At 52.2% G+C, this 22583-nt stretch overlaps 1 protein-coding gene across 8 annotated transcripts in view; it reads right to left on the bottom strand.

Annotated features, from left to right (window-relative positions):
* The window catches only part of NECTIN2 (nectin cell adhesion molecule 2), an 88680-nt gene extending 67706 nt beyond the window's left edge, over positions 1–20974 (bottom strand). The window contains exons 1-2 of one of the 8 annotated variants that reach the window (XM_053267024.1): positions 20362–20974; positions 19595–19781 (exon numbers count right to left, since the gene is read on the bottom strand). In XM_053267024.1, coding sequence (XP_053122999.1) covers positions 19595–19781; positions 20362–20403 — 229 coding nt within the window. In that variant the 5' untranslated portion in view covers positions 20404–20974. Of the gene's footprint in view, positions 1–4265; positions 4610–19594; positions 19782–20361 lie in introns of those variants that run through there. The other 7 variants (XM_053267023.1, XM_053267025.1, XM_053267029.1 and 4 more) reach the window with 7 other exon arrangements.
* Positions 20975–22583: the final 1609 nt, after the last annotated feature.

Here is a 22583-nt window from a genome sequence, read left to right as displayed (position 1 = left end):
AGTGTTCCCTCTAAGGCGTGCGCATGCGCATGCGCTCACAAGTTTTTGGATGTCCACTCAGTTCATTTTAGATCCCACTCAGGTTGAATCGGGAAGGCCCCACTCTGAATGCAGGTGCGTGCACACTGCTCAGATACTGCTGCCCAGAACAAAACTCAGCCCACACACAGATGAAAAAGAGAGAGAGAGAGAACACACTGCCTCCCATCCCAACACAAGGACCCACACTCCGCTCCGAGTCCCCAAAACCCACACCGCAGCTGACTACGTGTTCACATATTACATGTCAGTTTGAGGCTAGAGCCTACAGAGCAAGCAACAATGCCATCCACACTGCAGGCCTGTGGGAAAAACAAAACACACACAACCTATTCAGACATGATGTTGTACACCTGTACAGGTGTCCACACACACGTACAAGTTTGTGTGAATGACTGGGCATGTGTTCATTTTAAAAGTGAACTTGGCCCCCTCAATGCAGGCAACAGACTGGAAGTCTGCTACTGTGCATGAGCATAAATAACTGTATGCACCTACAATTCTGTACAGGTACACAGATTGCACACGCATGGAACATAAAATGTGAATAAGCTATGCCAACAGCACATCCCGAAGCCACCACTACCCACCTGATTTCCTGCAAACGTGGGATGCCTGGTACAATGAACTGTTAGGAACACAGAAAGCTGCCATATACTGAGTCAGACCACAGGTCCATCTAGCTCAGTATTGTCTACACAGACTGGCAGCAGCTTCTCCAAAGTTTCAGGCAGGAATCTCTCCCAGCCCTGTCTTGGAGATGCTGCCAGGGAGGGAACTTGGGACCTTCTGCATGCAAGCAGGCAGATGATCTGCCCAGAGGGGCCCCATCCCATAAGGAGGATATCTTACAGTGCTCACACATGTAGTTTCTCATTCAAAGGCAAACCCGGGCAGACCCTGGGGGACAATTCATGCTGGCTACCGCAACACCTGTTCCCAGACACCAGAGCACAATAAGTCGACTGTAGAATTAGGCATGGTAATACCTCCTGCTCCAGGTTGCTCAGAACATCTGAATTCTGGTAACTGGCCCAAGAAGCTTTCCAAGCGGCTTACAAACGACCCTCACCAGAGAGTTACAGTAAAGTCTGCTACCGGGAACAGCCAAAGTGTAAAATCCAGAGTGGGAAAATACCTTTAAAGGTAAAGTGTGCCGTCGAGTCGGTGTGGACTCCTGGCGCCCACAGAGCCCTGTGGTTGTCTTTGGTAGAATACAGGAGGGGTTGACCATTGCCTCCTCCCACGCAGTAGACGATACCTTTCAGCATCTTCCTGTATCACTCCTGTCCGATATATGAGTTTCCCGTCATCTGGGAAACATACTAATGGGGATTCCAAGTGGCAACCTCATTTCCCCGCTGCGCCATTTGGGAACAGCCAAAGTGTAAAACCCAGAGTGGGAAAATGCCTTTAGTCAGGCCTAATAAAGGCAATTCCCTATGCAGGAACTTCCCCCCAGTGGACCAATACAGCTATCTGTAATTTTAGGGGGAACCAGTGAAGTGTCCACATGAGGTCAGCACTGCTGAAGCCGAATCACCAGCCCTCACCCCTCTCTCCCAGGGAACTGTTTGGCGTTGTGCTCAGGCTACATCCTTCCCTGCAGTTCTCAGCTGGGACCTGGTGCTGAGCAGACAGCATTTGCTCAGCCCTTGCAAGGGGCAAGTCGTCTCCTGGTGGCAGCTGCTCCAAGGGGGCCCTCTGAAGCAAGGCACTGGGGCCTGAGTCCCAAACAGGGCAAGCTCCTAAACATCCGTCACCAGCTTCTAAAAACAAGGGCTGGATTTTACCCAAGTGGTTTTGTGTCAGCACTGTGGTGGAACCCCAGGTTTCCTCACTGAGAAGTTCAGTTATGACACACAATCTTCCCCAGGCAGTAGGTTCCCTCCTCACTACCCACAACTCCCTGCAATGTGCCACCACAGGGGAGCTGCCAGGGGGTGTTCAGGGGTAGCAAGATGCCCCAACGGGCCAGCCGCTGCCTGGAATCCCCTTCCCAGTTCGTGAATGCCCCAACGCCACACAGATCTTCGCACCAGAAGTCTCATTTCCACTGCTATTTTTGAGGAAGGAAGGAAGAGCAGGAATCCTTTCTGAGGAGCAAAAGAGGGCTCCCCCCGTTTCTTACCCTCACCGTCTCCCAGTGCAAATGTCAGAAGACCCGCTTCTCTCCCAAGCCCTCTGCTCGTGGGCCAGAAAAGGATCCAAGGGAAGAGACGGTGTGGGCAGCAACTAGGGATGTACACGAACCGGTTTGGAGGCCCTGTTACGGACCTCCGAACCGGTTCAAAGGACCGGTGGTTTGGCCAGTTCGGGGTTACTTTTAAGGAGCAGGGAGGGTGTTCTTACACCAGCATCCCCACATTTCCACGCTGTGTTTAAAAACGGTCCTGCAGGGCGGCAGCCTACCTCCTTGCCGCCCCAATGCACGTCGGACCGGAAGTGCCTAGTGTGCACATCACACTCTCCGTGCACATCCCTTGTGGCAAGTTGGCAACCCACCAATCACGGCTGGCTAGTGACACAAGGCTAAATTTGTGGATCCCTGCCAATAGGCCCATGCCCAGTCCTGGTGAGCCAACAAGTCAGCCTAGAACGTGACCCCAAAGCCTCTACAATGCAGGCGTTTCTGTGGCTGGAGTTTCTGTGGCTAGCCGGAGGAGAAAGAGTCGCCCTGAAGGGAGAACAATGGGGGGGGGGAGCCTGGTCACTGGGGCAAGGCGGTAGTTCCCATCTCTCGTCCTGGAGGCATCTTGCTTCTGAAAGCAGAATTCCTGTTTGTGGCCAGCGTGGCCACTCATTATAGGATCCAGACGTCTAGAAGCAACGTGACCCCAAACCAGAATATGGGAACCACCAGCTTGTCTGCTGGAGAGCTTCTCAGGGGCCAGCATGCCATGGGCCACTGCGGGATTTAGTTTCAAGTTAAACACACACACACACTGGACTGTGGGTGTGAGCCCAAATCTCACAATTTGTCTCTTCCTAATGGAGTCTTCCGCCGAGATGCTTACAGAAACATGAAGGCGGCCAGGGAAGCTCCCTTAGCAACTGCCTGCTGACTTTGCCGGAGAGCAATGCCAGACAGATGAATGCAGCCTTTAATCACAAACCGAGAGCAGCAAGAGCGCCCTGTGAATTCTTCCAGGCATCACTGCTGGATACAAAATAATAAGCAACCGAGCCGAGACGTGTCTATCGGAAAGAAATGGTGCACCAGACCCAGACGGGCAGCTCCGGCTCAGCAGCGCATGAGTGCCTCTGGGAGAAGCCGAGCCCCTCTTTATTATTTCAGGAGCAAAAGCTACCGATAACGGGGCTTGCCTCTATATTATTGATGGACTGTATATTATTGGTCGGCTGTATATTATGGGAGCACTAGACACAGCACCCTGTCATGTGTGTTTTCTGGGTGTGGGTCTTTTTCAGGGAAGCGACGAAGGGTCTACCCAGGAGAAGACACAAAGGGGCTCCAACTCTGGGCAGGAGAAGGACGCGAATTCGAATCCTCCACCAAGACCCCACCAGGTTTCTAAGGGCACGGCAGGGGCAGGCCCCACGGGGCTGGACTGGGCTGACTCCAGGGCCATGGAATGTGCTCCAGACCCGGGGGCGTTGGGGCCTCCTCCCCCCACCTCTCCCGAAATTCCCCAGATTCCTGCTGCGGCGGGGAGCCGAAGAGAGGCTCCCCGGGAAAAGGACGCGGGGAGGGATGTGGCAGGCGGGTCCGTGGGGAGGAGGACCCCCGCCCTGCCGCCCCGCCCCGCCAGGTGAGAGGCGTCTCCCGTCCCCTCCCTCCCCGCGCGCTTTGCCCAGGGCCGGGCTGCCAGCCAGAGAAACAGGTTCCCGGGCCTCGCCATCTTGGGAGGGAGGAGAGGAGAAAGAAACTTTATCCAGCAATTAGGATGGGGAGCGGGACTTAGAGAAGGAGCCGGGCGGCGGGGGCGGGGCTCCAAGCCGGGGAGAGGAGGACAGGCACCCCCAGCGCGCGCGCGCTGGGGGGCGGGGGTCCGAAAGCAAGTGTGGGGAGGAGAGGGGGCCGGAGCCAGGTGCAGCCCAGCACCCCGCCCGGGATCAGGAGGGAGCCGAAGGAGAAGCGCAAAGCCAGGCGCGCGTAGCAGGAGCTTCGGCTAGCCGGGGGTGGGGGCAGAGGGGGAGTAGATCGGCCGGGGGGGGTCGAAGGAAAGCGCCCCTGCCAGGTGCCCGAGGGGGGCGCGGCTTACCCGAGGAGAGCAGGCAGGCGAGGCTCAGGACAGCGCACCAACTCCGAGGCGCGCCCATGGGGCGGTGGAGGTCCCAGCGGCACAGCTCGCGTCTGGATCGGGTCTGGCTCTGGCTGGCAGCGGCTCCGGCTCGCTCTGCTCTTCTTCTCTTCTCTTTCCCCGCCGGTCCCTCCCCCGCGCGCAGATCTGCCTCTTTCGAGGGAAGCGGCCGCAGAGCTACTGTTGCGTCTGTCTGCCCGGCTTGCGCGCTGCAACTGCCCGCCGCCCGGTGCGCCCTTGGCGCCGCCCCCGGGGAGGCGGGGACCGGCGAGGGCACGCCCACCGAGGGGACCGGCGAGGGCACGCCCACCCACCCCTTATCGCGGACCTGTTGGCTGGCGCTCGGCTGGCAGACACTCCCCGCCGCTCCCCCGCCTTTCCCGCCCCCCTCCTCGCCAGACACCTTGCCCAGCAGTGGCAGCGCGGAGGGCTGCTTGGGGAATGCGGAGATCGCGCCCCCGCTGCGGAAAAGCCAGTCTGCGTGGGTTGGTGCAGGATCCCCCGCTTCTGTCCCTAAACGGGGGGCGGGGGAGGGGTCACGTCCAAGTGGGGTGCGGGGAGGTCGTTGGTTGCTTTGATGGCGAAGCTGGGCGGGTGCGTGCGGGTTACTTCCATACGGGGCCGAGGTCATCAGCCTTTCGCCAGTGCCGCGGAACTAGGAAGAGAGAGAAAAGTGGCGGGGGTGGGGGGGGCACAGAAGGGGCAGTGTGCATTTCTGGGTGGGCGAGCAGTGTATCGCATGTTTGATTCCTGAAACAGACATGGGGTGGGGGTGGCCATCTACATGTCTGAGGGGCGCTGCCCCCCGCCCGCCCGCCCCTTCCCGGATAAGTTTGGCTTGGGGTCTCTCTTCCACACAGATCCTCCAGGCTGATCTTGGGCATGTTTAGGAAAGCCCAGCGGGGAAATGCTTGACTAACAAGCAGAAGGTTGCCGGTTCGAATCCCTGCTGCTACTATATACTATACTATACCGCTACTATAGAGCCAGCGTGGTGTAGTGGTTAGAGTGCTGGACTAGGACCTGGGAGACCCGAGTTCAAATCCCCATTCAGCCATAAAACTAGCTGGGTGACTCTGAGCCAGTCACTTCTCTCCTAGCCTACTTCACAGGGTTGTTGTGAAAGAGAAATTTAAGTATGTAGTACACCGCTCTGGGCTCCTTGGAGGAAGAGCGGGATATAAATATAAATATAATAATAATATGAGGCAGCAGCGATGTAGGAAGATGCTGAAAGGCATAATCTCCTACTGCGCGGGAGGAGGCAATGGGCAACCCCTCCTGTATTCTACCAAAGGCAACCACAGGGCTCTGCAGGCACCTGGAGTTGAAATCGACTTGACGACACACTTTACCCAAGCAGCCCAAGTCCTATGGACCTTTACCTGGAAGGGAGCCCCAGACAGCCTGCCTTTGCATCTTGCCACCCCCTTCCCCTCATCTTTTCCTTCCAAATTGCTTTCCGCTTTCTCCTGAGAGGCTCTTTGGTGGCGCAAGGGTGTGCCTTGGTTTGAGTAAGGAGGCCCTTCCTTATCCCAGAGAAACTGCCCAGCGAAAGTCTCTGCTTTGGGCTGGGCACCCTTGCTAGTCTGCACGCTGCCTTTCAGCTCCTCTGCACTGAGGGGTGGGGCAGAGCCACCACTATTGTTTTTACTCCTTTTTATATACGGCTTATAAAGAAAAATAAGGAATAAATAAACGAGGTGGATCCCTGTCCTCAAAGGGCTCATAGTCTAAAAGGAAACCTAAGGCAGACACCAGCAACAGTCACAGGAGGGATGCGGTGCTGGGGTCGGATAGGGCCAGTTGCTCTCCCCCTGCTCAATATAAGTGAACCACCACTTTGAAGGGTGCCTCTTTGTTCAGTCGGCAGGGGTGCGCTGTGGGAGACATCTATGGCGCAGTCAGGCCCCCACAGCACCCCGCCCCCAGTCCATCTAACCTCTTTCCATTCTGAGGGTTGTGTGGACCAGGGGTGGGGTCTCTGAGAAACATGAACCAAGGGAAATTCCAGGGCCCACAGCTCTCCCGCGGGGCTGATGGTCAGGAGTTTCCTTCACACCATGCTCCCGACGCCTTAAACAACCCTGGATTCTCGTTGCAAATTTCCATTCTTCTGAAAATAGCATCAGAACTGGTTAATAGTGTCAGAAGGGGCTGCTTGAGGCTCCCCAACAGGGATGTTTCTTCTCAGGGTAGCTCTAGGAATAGCACACGAGATCTAGATATTGAGCAGAAGGAGATGGTAGACCGCTGGAGTGATAGGCTGGCCTGGGCCGTTAAGTAGAAGGGGAGAGATGCCGTTTTATGGTGCCACTAAAGTAAAACATCAAACAAAAAGCTTCTCCCATAAAGAGGAAAACTAGTACATCAAGGGGGCTGGCTTGATTGTAACCTTTCTCCTTGATGGACTAGTTTTCTACTTGCTGGCAGGTGGTTGTCCCTGTTTACAAGGAAGGTTGCTCAAAATGGTGTCCTCAAGCTGCAGTGTCACCTCTGGATTCTAGAGCACCCAATTCTGTTCAGTGTGTGTAGATCCATCTTCAATGGCTTCCCCATTCAGACTTCTCAGTCTCCCTCTGCTCAGGGCTACACCACCTCTTGATAACTTTGTGAGCATCCCCTGCCCCCTGGTGGTTGCTGTTTGCCACTGCACACACCATTGGGGTTTCAGCTACTGTGCTTGGCTGCGTCTCGCGTGACTTTTAACGGACACAGGCATGCACAACAACTACGTCGTAAAATGAGCCCCGGAATATCTTTGGTCCATCTCAACATTACACAGGAATGGATACAAGTGAATTCTCAATTGCTTGAAGATCTGCTTCCTTTTGTCCATCTTGAACTTGCTCTGGAGCAATTTAATATCCTGGTCAGAGTCCAGCACTTCTAACCACTATACATTATTCATCCCAGTCCTAGTGCAAGCCAACTATAAATTATGGGAACAGTCAGTTCTGTGCCACCAAGTAAAGTCATATTTCAGTTAAGTCAGTACAAGTATAGAAGGTACACTAAATTGCCTTTCAGATCTGCAGCCTGAGATCAAGAAGGTGGCCCTGTGGTTGTCTCTGTAGAAGGCGACTGATAGTACAAGTAAAAGAAGGAAAGAACATAGCCCTTGCAGAAAGAGAAATAACTCCCACCTGCCTCAATAGCCTCCCATCTCTTCCTGCTGGTGAAACAAGATATAGGAACAGCTCTGCTGCATCAGGCCCCAGGCCTCTCTAGTCCAGCATCCTGTTTCACACAGTGGCCCACCAGATGCCTCTGAGAAGCCCACAGGCAAGAGGTGAGGACATGCCCTCTCTCCTGCTGTTGCTCCCCTGCAACTGGTATTGAGAGGCATCCTGCCTCTGAGGCTAGAGGTGGCCCACAGCCACCAGACGAGTAGCCATTGATTGACCTGGCCTCCATGAATTTGTCTATGCTTCTTTTAAGCCATCCAAGCTGGTGGCCATCACCACATCCCATGGCAAAGAATTCCATACATGAATTATGCGCTGTGTGAAAAAGGACTTCCTCTTCTACATGCAACCACCAAAGTGCCTCAACGCAATGTTGCAAAAGGCTGCTGAGCAATTCTGCCGAGCAGGATACTAGTCCGTTGTCCTGTTTCACATGCCCCTCATTCGGGAGCACCTAGAAAGCAACACAAGCAGCACACATTTCGTGAAGCAAGGGGGCGATCCTTCATTGGTCTCTGGCTTTGGGGCCTGTTAACACTGGCACAACGTTATAGGGCTGTTCTCACAATGGTGAATAGGATAGGAGATGCACTCTACCCTCATGCCAGAGCTGTGTGCACTCCTGTTTCCTGCTTGGGTGAGCTAAAAACAAGGTTGGAGGCTGAAGCAGTGATGGTGTGCTAAGCCACCGCTGAGTAGGGGGGCGTTTCCTTCTGCCTCATTCAAGACGTACATGAAATTTCCGGGTAGGATGTGCCCCTCAGCTGCTGTGTACCATACAGTCATTGCCAGCACCTCTGATCTTACCCAGCTGAAAACGGGAGTTGCACCCAGATCCAGAACCAGGGTAGGAGCCAGGTTTCTCCTACCCTAATTATGAGCCTATCCTCTTTTCCAAAGGCAGAGCCATCACTCACTCTAAAACAGCGTCCATTTCTGCAGCCACACATTAGAAAACCCCCACACATTCGAAGCATGCTCAATTCTTGCTATTGCATTGTTCTCAGAGGTCTCCACATTTGGGCTTGGCGGTAGCCAGACGGAAGATTGCACTCCCCCTCTCTGGCCTAGCTTTAATCTAACAGACGATCACAAAACGGGAGCAGGTCCAGCTCCTGAAACGTTAGGACTGGTCTGGGTAGGCCCAGTTGATGGTCAGGCACATTGCCCGAGAGGGAGGGAGGGAGGGAGGTAGAAATATCACAACAGGCTCAAGGTCACCTTCATGGCTGAAAGGGAATTTGGATCTGTGTCTCAGTCCTGCTCTGGCTCTCTGTACAACTTCAGTCCTCCCGCGGATGTTGGGCTACAACTCCCATCACCCTCGACTATTGGCCACTATGACTGGGGATGATGGGAGCTGTAGTCCAACAACAGCTGGAGGGCCAGAGTTGTGCAACCCGGCCCTAACCACTACATCACATCGCCCCTCCGTTCCAGATCTCTCCCAATCCTGTCTGGGTAATGTGGAGTCTCTTTCCCATCTGCCTCTTCAAACAGCATTGGTGCTAAATAACAGCTGTACTGGGGGCCTCGATGGGATCACTGCTCTGCCTCACCAATGTATTTAACATCTGTGGAGCAGGCAGCAATTCAACAGGTGCAGCTTCTCTCCTCCCTCCCCCCCATCACTTCATCTGCATGTGGGCAGAGGAACTGTGCCTCCTCTTGTCTCTTTCTGTCTTGTTGTGACACAGCTGTTGGAGCCCAGAGAGCCCAACCAGTCACACACATGTCGGCCATCGCTACCATCTTGGGGGATGAAGGCTCAAAGTGACGTTTGGCAACGTCTACCCCACTAGAGATGGAATATAGGTGATAGCATTCCTGCACTTAGAGCTTTCTGTGTGTTATCACCCCTTCTGTATCCTGACCCACAAATTATTGGGGTCAAATTGCAGCCATTTTTTGCACAGAGGCAATGGTTAGGGTCTGTGTTAGGGTCACAATGGACAAACTCTGGAATTCTCTCCCTGTCTCTGGAAGACATTCCTGCCCATTGTCATTGCCATTCCTCTGACATCCTCAATAACATGGGACAGTAGTTTTTGTGTTCTTTACACTTTTAAAAGCTTTTAAGACCTGATGGTTGGGACAATCAAAGCAGGGCAACACACAGAAAGTTACAAGTCTTTTGAGGCGATCACTGTTTCTCATCTCTAGGGGTGTGGGCCTTACCAGAAATCACAAGGAGCATCCGTTCCCCCAGATGGTACCACCTCCTCACCTGGCTCACACATACTAGGGAAAGGTGATCACTTCTTTGGGCGTTTTATTGTTTCTCGAATGGGCTTCTTTGCGTCACTCTCCATTCTGTCTTCTGCCACTAGGTGTCACAATCGCTCCACAGAAAGAGAAGACGCTCAGTACCACCTGCCGTTAATATTGTCTCTGTTTGCACATATAGAGGTCACCAAGTGGTCAGCATGGAGGAATGCACTTCAGCTGCTCTTCCTAATCAGGAACAACCCCTATTCTATGCAGTTTGGGAGTGCTCTTGGATTCTGGTCTCACCTTGGTGTCTGGGGCTGAGGCTATGGCCAAGGGCATTTTTCATCAGTTTGGGCTGATATGACAGCTCCGCCTGCTCCTTGAAAAGACTGATCGCAAAACAGTGGTGCGTCAGCTCTTAACTTGCCGGCTGGACTACTGCAGTGTACTCTATGTAGGGCTGCCCTTGTACGTAGTCTGGAAACTTTATTTAGTCCAAAATGTGGCAGCCAGATTGGTCTCCAGAATAGCCTGGAGAGACTATTCAGTCCGGCTTCTAGTAATATTTAAGTAGTTTTTAATGGTTTTTTAAGGAGGTTTAATGTTAATATTTTAACAGTTAATGCTTTATATTATTTTTTAAAATGGATTAATTTTGCATTGTGAGCTGCCCTGAGCCATTTTAGGATGGGCGGTATACAAATGAAGCAAACAAACATTTCTGGTCAAAGTCCATGACCAGCAAAGAATCTTGTGGCACCTTAAAGGCAATCAAATGTACTGTAGCACCAGTCCAGTTCATCAGATGCTTTGTTGCTTAACGGAGTCTTGGCCTTACAACTGATTTTATTAGCATTCTCCCTGTCTTCTGTGACCGGGAGTATCCTCCACCCTTTGTGGCTGGCCATCCAGACTGCTCTTCCGGGTGAATAACCACAACCTCTGTAGGATTAGGAAACCATCCTTGACTTCTTGTAACAAACCCCCTAACATGACTGCATCTATCTAAGCGGGGTGTGTGTCTGTGTCCATTGGGGTGGATGTGGCTATGGGGTGTGGCTATCAGGGTGCGTGACTATGGAGGCTGCCCTGGAGGGCCCCTGCATTTCTGAATTTGTGGCTACATCACTGCATTGGACTCATGCAAGCCCTTGCATGGTGCCATTCCCCACACTCCTGCTTTGTTGATACTTCCATGCAAAACAGGAAGTGGAGGGGGAGTTTGCAGGAAAAGAAATATCATGCGGTTCAAGATATGGAGAACGCAAGCATTGAGGCTTTCGCGCCTCCTTCATCATGCTAGGACAACTTGGGCTGAGCAGGTGACTCCAGGTGGACAAAAGAGAGTGCTTCTTCACACACAACGGCTAACTGCTGTACAGAATCCCTTGCCACAAGCTCTCGAGATGGCCTTAGGTTTCAGTGCTTTAAACACATTCATGAAGAAGAGGTTAATCACCCGTTGTGTCCAGAAGGGGCCTTCACACAGGTGGGCATCTTTGCCTCTGCTCCTTGTTTTTCTCACGCCTCTCTGACCAGCAGGGCCTGCAAAAACGTTCTCTTCTGCAGGAGATCAACGGTTCGTGGGGCAAGGGCTGTGTTCTCTTTTGCCCCAGCTCAGCCCGCCTCAGACACTTTCCGCTGCGAGTCGTCCAAATACCGAAGCTGGTTCACATGGCCTTTCATAGGGTAGGACACACATCCTCCTGAGTTTGGGAGCTGTGTGTGCTCCCGTTCTGTGGCCGTGTGCTTCTAGCAAACAAGCTGGGGAGGGGAAGTGATCATCTGCAAGCCTCCCATTGGGTAAGAGGGCTCCATCCTACTGACCCAGCTGTTTAAGGAAGTAGGAGGGAAAGCCCTCCTACCCAGGCAGAGCCTTGCACACGATCATCCCCCCCCCCACTGTTTTTTAAAGGCACAGGATCACAAAATGGGAGCACACACAGCTCCTGAACTCGGGGAGGGGGCCAGCCAACTGGATCATGAATGCGTGAACACAGCAGCACCTGTTTATACCAAGCAACGAAAGGTATTTGGTTTGGTAACCGACTGTTGCTCTCTGGGTATCTGGCAATCAGCTGCCTTTCCACTCCTCGGAGAGGAGCTCTGTGCAACTCCGAACCTCACACGGCGCTGGCTCCACTGAAAGCCATATCCCCTTCCCATTCGCTCGGTCTGACAGGATGGTGGCTCCAAGCTAGCATGAGAAGATGGGATGTTTATGAGGCCAGCACTTGCTGAAAACAAGGGGTTTCGCTTTGAACACAGGAAGTTTAGCAACCCTATCCAGTTTGCCCTTTTTGCTGAAACCTTCCTCTGCCAACCACAGTACGTTAGCGGGAAGCTGTATTTCCCCTCGTCTTCAGAAAACAAAGATCCTCACATGGCCCTCGCATACATATATATCGCGCACCTGATAAAGCAGGCTGTTACTTCAGCCAGAGTGAACTGGTGTCACGTATAAGGTCTGGGATTTCACACGATGGGGGACGGGACTCCAGGAGTGATCGATTCCTGCCAGGAATTCCTGGGGAATGCCAAACGAGGCACAACTGCCTCCGGTTCCTGGCAGCTCTGGTTGCTCCTCTCTTTCCCACCTCGCCCCGACGTTAACAAGAGCTGCACTGCCTGCAGGCTGGACATTCATCAGGTAGAGCTGTGCAGGCCCGGGCAGTTGTGACCTGTTGTGCACCCCTCTGGCTCATGAGGATGAGCTGCTACTGCTGTGCACCATCATCCCAGTCAGGATATTCCCACCACCACTGTTGTTTGTTTAGGACAGTGGGGATGCTTTGCACGCTTCTTAACAAGGCATTCCCACAAATGCTTCGTTTGGCCCAAAGTCAGTGACCTGCCAGTCCTTGCAAAGGAGCAGGGTGAAATGGGTGAGGGGAAGTGGGTCACGCTTCTGCCAGATTAGGGCTGCATTCACACAATCGCAAGGATCCTGATTAAAAAGGTGAGTCGGGATTTGTGAGTCCAGCAGCGCCGAGTGTGAACCCAGAATTTCAGGGCAATCCTGGTCAAACCGTTCTGGTCAACAAGTAAGTAACAAGGTTAGCTAGCCAGGATGAAATCTCAGTTATCTATCCTGCGATTCTCACGACTGCAGGGAAGAGGGGTAAGGGAGCCTAGCCCGCTTTTCTGTGGCCCTGTGCTGCAGCTCCCGGCAGCAAACTGCAGAAAGTACCCCTACCCTTAAACCATTTAAACCCCGTTTATCCGATCGTGAGTCGCCACAGCCAGGCCCCGAGCCCCGCCATGACGGAGCCGGTGGTCGTGTGGGCGGCCGATCCGGCTGCCCAGGGCTGGGCGCTGGATCGTCTGTGTGGTACGAATCGTGTATAGAGCCTCCCTGATGCTGAACTGGAATAGTTTGACCAGCTTTGCCCTGAAATTCTGTGTCCTCACAATCAGCTCCACAGGGCTCACTCATCCAGACTCGCTTTTTAACCAGGATCCTTGTGACACTTTGAATGCAGCCAATATTCACCCCTCTGGCTCCTCCATACTCAAAATCACAAAAAACAAACAAACAAACAAAAAACACCATTTATTTCATGATTTGTCTGCTGCTTTTCACCTCAAGGCCCTCCGCTGCAAACCCATCTCACAGCATGGCATCGCATCAGTCAGGTGGGCAGCCCCAAACCCTCAGAAAAGCAGCGAGACCTCCCACTCCAACATTCAGCAGCAGTCCTCAAGGCAGGCTGGGAACAAGCAAGGCTTCAGGAGCTGTCTCAAGAGCCGAAGAGATGGGGCAACATGAACCTCCCACGGGAGGGATTGTGTGTCAGAGAGCCTGGGTGTCACCAGGAAGAATTGTCCCATGAGCTCGCCAGACAAGCTTCAGCATGCAGGGCAGAAGTCAGCTCTGGAGCGCTCCCTGGGCAAGTAGAATCATGCAGGGCGATTCCACAGACGTCACATGGGCCACTGCACCCTCATCGTGCAGCCTCCTTGTGCCCCGGTCCTGACAAAAAGCAGCCCCCCCCCCCCGCCACAAGCTGCAATAAGACCTGCGAGAGCACTCAGTACAGGTATCATCAGGATTCCAGAAAGATCCATTCCATCACGATCACTGCAGCTATTGGACCTTTCCGATAACATCAGAGCCATTGAGGAAGGCAGAAGCTGAAATGTCTTGTCCATATCTGAAATATCTGCTATAGTAATTATCCACCCACTCACCCACCCACCCACCCATCCATGCATGCATGTATGTATCCATCTAGCCAGCCAGCAACTCATGCATCCATCCATCCAAATAAAATTCCTAACCTCACATGTAAAAAGCATGGAAGATCGTATATCATGGAAAGGAAACTTGAGACCGTATGCAATGGTTGGTTACTTTGGATCAAGGACATTTGGCACCAGATTCCGTTTCCTCCTGACTCTAGACCTTGTAGGAGGTAGTTCCGCAGGCTCCTCCTGCCTCCTCAGCTTAGCCCCACCCTGCTGGCACCTCCTCAGCCCCTCACCCCTCAGCCCCGATGCAGCACAACTCCTTCGTGCCTGTGTGTGGAGTTCCCCTCCACCCTCACTTCAGCCAGGCTGACCTTCTGCTCCCCCAGCCCCCTACAAGACAAGCCAACCCACAGGGGCGTCATTAGGGCATGGCGGCCCATGGGGCTTGGGCCCCCACTGAATGGCTTCTTCTCCACTGGGGGGGGGGCAGGCATTTGCTGTGGCATCTGCGATGGCTTCTCCTCTCTGTCTCCTCCCCAAAAGGCGTGCGGTGCTGGGGACAAAACAGACTTCACCCTCTGCCCTTCTCCAGGCCCCTGTTGCCAACCAGCTTGAAACGTCTGGCGACCACAAGGGCTAGTAACATTGATTACGACAGGACTGGAAGAAGAGAGGGAAAACACACGATCAGAAAGCAAGCGACGCATCTGGCCAGAAGTCTGGGCATGGCACTTTGGATGCAGACACATGGAACACGCCATGATCTCTTTTGCGGAATCAGGTTTCAGATAATGGCTGTTTTTGCTGCTGATCAACTTTGGTGGCTGTTCAGCCATTCAGTATATAGAACATGAAATGCACTTCTGTTCGGTGGCAATTTCAAAATGGCTCAAGTGACCCTCTTGTCCCTTTCGGGGAGGGAGGGGGTCCTCTGAGGCCCCCCTTTTGCAAGGGTTTCTAAGCACAGTTCTCCGGCCCGCTCCCCTGCAATCCTCCAGTAAACAAACCCAAACATGACCAAGTGGGCAGCTCCCACTCTGCGGTTTCTCAGACCTGCTGGGATTGCCCTCTTTGTGTAGTGAAAGCTGATCTCACCTTAACCAGTCGGCCAACTTGGGGCCCAGAAATAGCTTAGATTAAAAACAACAACAACCCTGAGGTGGGTTCATGACTTAGCCCACCTTTTCCTTTCTTGTGTTTGTTCCAAACAGCATTCGGGCAGATCAGGAATGGTCACTTGCAAAAGCCAGCCCGCCTGCGTCGGAGCAGAATCATCTCCGGTGATCCAGAATCCCGAATCCCTACAGAATCACCTCCTGTGTTCTCTACCAGAAGTAACGCCACCCTTTCACAACTCTCCAGCAGCCTTCTTTGGCTTTCCTTTCAAAAAGCTGCTCCAAAGTACCTTGTGTATTGATGCAGAGTTCTCATTAGTCACCTATGAATATTCTGGCACAGGCCTGGCTTGGAATTTGGGAAGGCAGCAGGGACCGTGCTGAGGACTCCTGTGCGGCTCCAAGGTGTGGCTGCTCCTGAAGGAATCTAGGTGGAGAGGGGGCCAGGCGGGGGGAGTGGTGGGGGGGCCGGGGGCAAGCAAAGCTTTACTCTCCAACATCTGACTGAGGAAAAGAGGCTCACCTTCTCCTAAGGACTGATGAAAGAATGTTTACTTATGAGCAAACATTGCTAACATTTCACAGGCAGAGAGAAAGAAATGGGTAACGAAGCTCCTCAGTTTCATGTGGCCCACCCTTGCTGCTGTGGTCTCACAGCCACTGGTATCCAGTGGTATACTGCCTCTGAACATGGAGGTTCCATATCACTATTGCGGCTATTTGCCGTATCCTCCATGAATGTGTCTAATGACCTTTTAAAGTCATTGGAGCTAGTGGACAACACCATGTTCTGTAGCAATTATTCTCCATTACAAACTGGGGCCCCCCAAATTGTCTTTAGTCTTTCCTGGGTGGTGTGGTTTGTGCCCTCAAGAACTTACGTGTTAAAAAATGATGCTTAACTTGCAGCAGGGAGGCCTCCAAAGGCCTTTAGGGTCCAGGCTCCAAAATGACCTAGTGCACCTCTGTCTATATCTATATCTATATCTATATCTATATCTATATCTATATCTATATCTATATCTATATCTATATCTATCTATATCTATATCTATAGCGATACACACATATATCAACATATATTTGTGTGTGTGTGTATATGACAGTCTACAAATTTAAACAGTAAAAAATAAAAGCAACCCTTCACTTGAGCTCCCTTTCCAAAAAGGAAGTGGATTGGCTGCAGCAAAGTGCATGCAGGAGGCAGTGCCAGCTTTCCCTCCGCGGCACGGAGAGGTGAGAGCAGCCCTGCTTGCCCATACTGGAGGGCAAACCCAGAGTCCAGTAGCAGCATTACTTCCCCCGGGGCGCACCAGTCACCCTATGGGTGAGGAATGTGGTCAAGGCCGGGAACTGGCGTTATTATGGGCTGCTTGGATGGATGCCACCACCCAGCACCATCCATCAGGCCATCCATCCCTGGCTTGACTCACACAGCGCCAGCAGCCGCTGACAGGCCTCACTTGGGGGAGGAGATGTCTGATACCAGGCAGAGGCAGCCTCCTGTTTCAGGGGCCTTTGGGTGGGGTGTGGGCCTTGTCTGCACTCAGAGCAGAAACCCACACGCATGGGGCTCACGCCTCCAGGCCAGGCCTGTTGTCTGCAGGCCCAGACACATAGAAAACACACACACACACACACAAACACTGCAGGGCCTCCTGTAATCTATAGGAGCCTGAGGTGCTGGCTAACAAATGCTCTCACAACACACCGCAGACCCACAACACACTTCTCACCCACAAACGCAAGCTTTTCTGGCGGTCTAAAGGACCTACAGCACAAAACCGACACCCCATTTGGTTTCTTGCGTATTAAGAGTGCCACCAGGGGCATAACTACAATAGGGAGACAGTTGTCCGGGGGCCCACTGCCTTGTGGGGCCCCCAGGGGCAACATGATTGACTCCCCCAGCTGCGCACCTGCCTGGGCTTCCTTCAGTTGTATTCATCCTTCGAAACTGATGTGAGTGTGAAGACCTGGAGCTACCAGAACAGCAGGTCTTTCTCTAGTACCATTAAATGACTTGCATCCGCCACAATTTACAAAACCTTTTAAAAAATAATTTAGGATGATGTTCTATTGTGGCACATAGGTTATATTTTACTCTGCTTTTTGTTACCACTATTCAGCCTTGTTTAAGATTTATATACTTCAAGAGCTGAGCTTCAGTGAGGGGGGGAGGCATTTTAAAATCTTGTCTCTGGGCCCTCTCCAACCTTGCTACGCCCCTGAGTGCTACTCAAGGAGACCTCTCTCTCCCCACCACCTCCTCAGGCCTGGACTTTTTCGAATGAGATTTTAGAAGTGCACAGTGGCATGTGAGCAAAATCTGCACATGCAGCATGTGCTGTTGCAATACACATGTCTGTGTGTTTTCCTGGCCTCTGGTGCACACACACTTTGTTGCCTAAAGCTGCATTCCACGGCATTTAGAAGCCTGCAGAGAGTGGGAGATAATCCTCAGAATGGGGAATTTGACAGTGCTGTTAAAGAAGTGTGCTCTCTTCATTGGCGAAGGAGACTCTGTGGGGAGCAGCCATGGAGTCTGTCTGAAGGAAGTGTCCTTGGCAGTGGGAGGAAAACGGGGTAGGCTTCTTCATCAAGGTCTGGGTTCTAGGGGAGGCTGGACTACCCACTTTATTTTTCTCATTGGTATCAGGCACTTTTCGTATCATCTAACATCACACAACTTATGTACGACTTGAATTTTTTAACTGCACAAATGTTCTTTCAAATCTCCCCCCACTTTTGGTGAGGAACTGGACACTTATCAGTGGCTACTAGTCTGGTGACTATAGGCCGCCTCCATCATCAGAGGCTGCAGGGGAGTAGCAGTAGGAGCAAGGGCATGCCCTCACCACTTGCCTGTGGGCTCTCCAGAGGCATCTGGTGGGCCACTGTCTGAAACAGGATGCTGGACTAGAGAGGCCTTGGGCCTGATCCAGCAGGGCTATTCGCAGGAACATAGGAAGCTGCCATATACTGTCAGACCATGGGTCTATCTAGCTCTGTATTGTCTACACAGACTGGCAGCGGCTTCTCCAAGGTTGCAAGCAAGAATCTCTCTCAGCCCTATCTTGGAGATGCCGCCAGGGAGGGAACTTGGAACTTTCTGATGCTCTTCCCAGAGCGGCTCCATCCCCTGAGGGGAATCTCTTACAGTGCTCACACTTTTAGTCTCCCATTCATTTGTAACCAGGGCAGACCCTGCTTAGCTAAGGGGACAAGTCATGCTTGCTACCACAAGACCAGCTGTTCTGATTGGGTGCCTGGTTGCACATTAACCAAAAGGCCCTGCCTCAGCCTACTTGGTGCTTCAGGCTACACATTCTTACTCCTCATAAGAACCCTGCAAGATTAGACCACAAATCCTTTAACTTCCACAAGTCTTTTTTGCATCGTGGCCAGCCAGGTGCCTCTGGGAAGCAGGGCATGAAGTGGTCCTCTCCCTGATGTCACCCTGTCAAGCAACTGGTATTCAGAGGTAGACTGTTCCTGGAAATGGGGGTTCCACGTAGCCATCCTAACAGCCAGTGACAGAGCTCTCTTTTTCCATAAGTTTGTCTAAACCCCCTTTCAAAGCCATCTAAGCTAGTGGCCGTCACCGCATTTTGTGGCAGTGAGTTCCATATGTAAATGTTGCAGTGATGCACTCCAACTGCCCCTATAACCCGGGAAAGCCCCGCTTTCTGATTCCTGTCCTGCTCAATCACTGGCTGACACCCAGATTTAAGTTACTCAAGAGTTGCTCTAAAGGACTACATAATTTCAACAGGACTACTCAAGACTAATTTGGTCTGAATGCCAGCCACTGCACCTCGTTTTGCCTTTTGTAGCTGCCTTATTGCGGTGTGGTTAGCATGGGTTGTTTGCGTTGTCAGTCAAGTTCTGGTTCCTTCCCCAGGGTCTCTGCACACATTACATTTGAATGAATAGATGGATGCGTGCATGCATCTTGTCCGTAGCGCGCATACATGATCATGCACACACGCAGCTGCATTATAGTACCATGTGGCGCCGCTGCTGTGTGTGTCTGTTGTGAAGGTGGACAATATAGTGTAGGATAATTATGCTTTGTTTTCTGCTGTTGTTATTCCAGCATTGATTTCTTGGCTTTTTAAGCAGTGGAGCACAGGGCTATTTGCAGAGTAAATGCATGCAGCAAAGCATCAGGAACCCTGCAGAATTGCCTTTGTGGTTGGGGAGGGGTTGACAAAATGATCCTTGCTATAGACAAATAGCAAGGGGTCTGACAAACACATCTCTGCCTTCACCTGTGAAAGGCTAGGGAGGACAGGGCTGCCAACTCTTGGTTTTCCTCCAGAAATATTGTTCACAATATCCAGCCTTTCAAATCTCCAAGACTGCTGCCTGTCATCTGGAGATGGGCGCCGATTTCTAGAGACAGTCCTGGAAAGTTGGCAACCCTGCATGCAGTGTTTAAAATTGTTGTGATGTTTCAACTTTGTTTTGAATCTGTGTTGTTTTATTGTGAAAACCCTGCCGTGAGTTTTGGGCGGTGCCGGTATACAAATCAGCCAAATAAATAAATAAAAGTCAATAAATAACAGGCATGGAGGTGTACCTCTTGTTGTCTTTTCTCGTCCTCCGCTAGCTAGTTTGCTCCCCACGCAGATGACCCAAGCGTCACTCCTCTGAGCCTGGTACAAACTTGTCCCGCGGGGCCCCGCTCTCCCCATCCCTTCTCTCTCGAAAAGCTGGCAGAAGAGGCCTTGCTCCAGCAGTCTCACAAGATCGGCAGGTCCCGTATACTGTAGACGTGGGGAAAGAAATTTGCATCAGTATCCTCAGAAAAGACCTACAATTTTTTAGCCTTCTGCATGCTAAAGGGTTTGCAGGCCAGGCTGGGCTTCCCAGGTCTCGCTGGGTAGGCTGGCCAACTTTTTTCTCTCCCTCGGTGTTCCCCCCAATATTTTTCAGACGATCAAGCACCCTTTAAAATCTCCAGAATTCCTTTCAGTTGCCTCCAGAAGATTGGTGTTGGCTTCTGGGGACTCCAGGCCAGTCCCGAAGGGTGGGTAACCCTACTGCTGCTAGGCCTGGGTAAAGCATACCTGTCCCCCTGCCCGTCCTGCCTGGCCCCTACATGCAAGGCCGGATTAGGAGATGCAGAGGCCCGAAGCCAGTGGTTCCCAACCCGGGTTCCTCCAGATGTTGCTGAACCACAACTCCCAGCATCCTCAGCTGCAATTTATTATGGGCGGGGATGCTGGGAGTTGTAGTTCAGCAACATCTGGAGGAACCCAGGTTGGGAACCACTGCTCTAAGCTATGTCAGCCCCATAACATGACAAAAGGGGTTTGGATTTCCTGCCCGCCCCCTGCCACTCACACACACTCTTGCCGCACTGCTCACGGTTACAGCGGCATTCATCTGAAGAGGCGAACCGTTGCCTGTAACCGTGACGACGGGCCTTGGTCTAAGCCAGGCCCCAGTCCAGTAAAATGTGGGTATAACTCTCAGTTACTTCTGCAAAGCTATTTCAATTCAATATGAGAAATAATGGTGTTGCCACAGAAGTGTATCTCTCATCTTCTCAAGACGGCATTGTCTGTTTTGGAGTCTTTCCCCCTTTTCTCTTTTATTTTCCACCCAATTCTGTCAGATTTGGAACCGAGTCCTTTTCTGGTCTTCAGAGGCCCCTCCTGGTGTGAGGCCTGAAGCTGTAGCTTCCTTAGCTTGTGCCTAAATCCGGCACATGATGCACACACTGCAAAATTTCCAGGATGCTCAAATGGACACACTGCACAAGCAGCCACACAGCACACGCACACAGCTACACACAGACAGAAGCTGCAGTCGCTAAGGCACACACCGTGGTCCGTGCTGTCCTCACTCAAGCACACAATCCCCTCAGCATGCAGATGCTGCCTTTTTCAAACACACACACACACACACACACACACACACACACACACACACACACACACACAGAGCTTCTCCTCTCCGATACGCCCTGAAAGTTCAGTTGGATCGTGTTACACCTTCGCACCGCAGTTTATTCGGTTCTAAACGAAAGGGAGCTAATCCCTGCTGGATAGCTGAGGCCGTAGGGGCAGACCCAGAAGTGTGTGAGCCGAGGCCAAATATCCGCCTCGAACTCTGCCCTAGACATTGGCAAGAGGGGGCAAGAAGAGCAACAGAGCACAAGAGAGTGCCCAGCAGGAGGGGAAATTCCTCTACAGATCTCGCCCACAGGATTGGCGGCGTGCCAACCATTCTGCCACTAATCCCAGACCGTGCCCACCCCACATGGCACAGGCCCAAACCTGCTATGGGAGGGTGCAGCGAGGCCAGACAGCCGCTCTTGTGGAATACGATGGCTCGTGGCCGCCTCCGCGAGCCGTGGGTCTAGACTGGCACTGGTATTTCCGTGCCCTCTCTGGGGAAAATAGCAACGCTCCTTGGACATTACCTGAAGAGAAAGGCTGGTTAGGGTGGCAGATGAAGAAAACACCTATTTGTTGCCAGCAATTCACTGAAAAAGCCCTGATTAAACTTTCTACATAACTAATTTAAAGGTAAAGTTGTGCCATCGAATCGGTGTCGACTCCTGGTGACCACAGAGCCCTGTGGTTGTCTTTGGTAGAATACAGGAGGGGTTGACCATTGCCTCCTCCCGCTCAGTATGAGATGATGCCTTTCAGCATCTTCCTATATCGCTACTGCCTGATATAGGTGTTTCCCATAGTCTGGGAAACAGACCAGCGGGGATTCAAACCAGCAACCTTTTGCTCCCTAGGCAAGTTGCTTCCCTGCTGTGTCATTAGATGGCACATAACTAAGTTAAGTCTTCTTAGTATCAAGGGGGCTTAGTCATGACTAGCCACCTTAAGTGGCACAGTGGGAAAATGCTTGATTAACAGAAGGTTGCCAGTTCGAATCCCCACTGGTACTATATTGGGCAGCAGGGATACAGGAAGATGCTGAAAGGCATCTCATACTGCACGGGAGGAGGCAATGGTCAACCCCTCCTGTATTCTACCAAAGAAAACCACAGAGCTCTGTGGACACCAGCAGTCGAAACTGACTTGACGGAACACTTTGCCTCACCTTTAGTCATGACTAACTTAGTCCAGATCCTGCCCAGGGGGGGGGGGGGCGGGGGGAAAGCATGACTTATCTACAGATTATCTCTGGTTTCCAGTCCATCTGGGCCCCTGAGGGAACAGAACCAATATCTGCACAGGCTTCTGGTACAGAGCTGAAGTTTCTATCTCACACGGCCCATCTCATCTTGAGGCCTCGGTTGGACTTACCACTTAGAGAGGCAGGACACAACCGGCAGCCTGAAAGCAAGCAAACAGTGAGCTCGCCAAGGTTTCTGGTGGAGGTCTTTCCTAGCCCTTTAAAAACTGCCAGGGATTGAATCTGGAATCCTCTCTCACTGAGCTACAGCCATTCCCCAACTCAGAAGACCCTCTCTGTAGCTGGTACCCACCTCATTTCGGCACCTAGAGGAGGTTCTGAAGACAGCAACCCACAGTCTATTAATCCTTCTAGAAACCCTGGCAAGTAGGGCAGTCTTTTTTAGCCTACTTTCCTCCAGGAAA

Source organism: Hemicordylus capensis, chromosome 7 (assembly GCF_027244095.1).
Source record: "Hemicordylus capensis ecotype Gifberg chromosome 7, rHemCap1.1.pri, whole genome shotgun sequence".
Taxonomy (NCBI): Eukaryota; Metazoa; Chordata; class Lepidosauria; order Squamata; family Cordylidae; genus Hemicordylus; species Hemicordylus capensis.
This window is presented reverse-complemented; position numbering and strand designations above follow the sequence as displayed.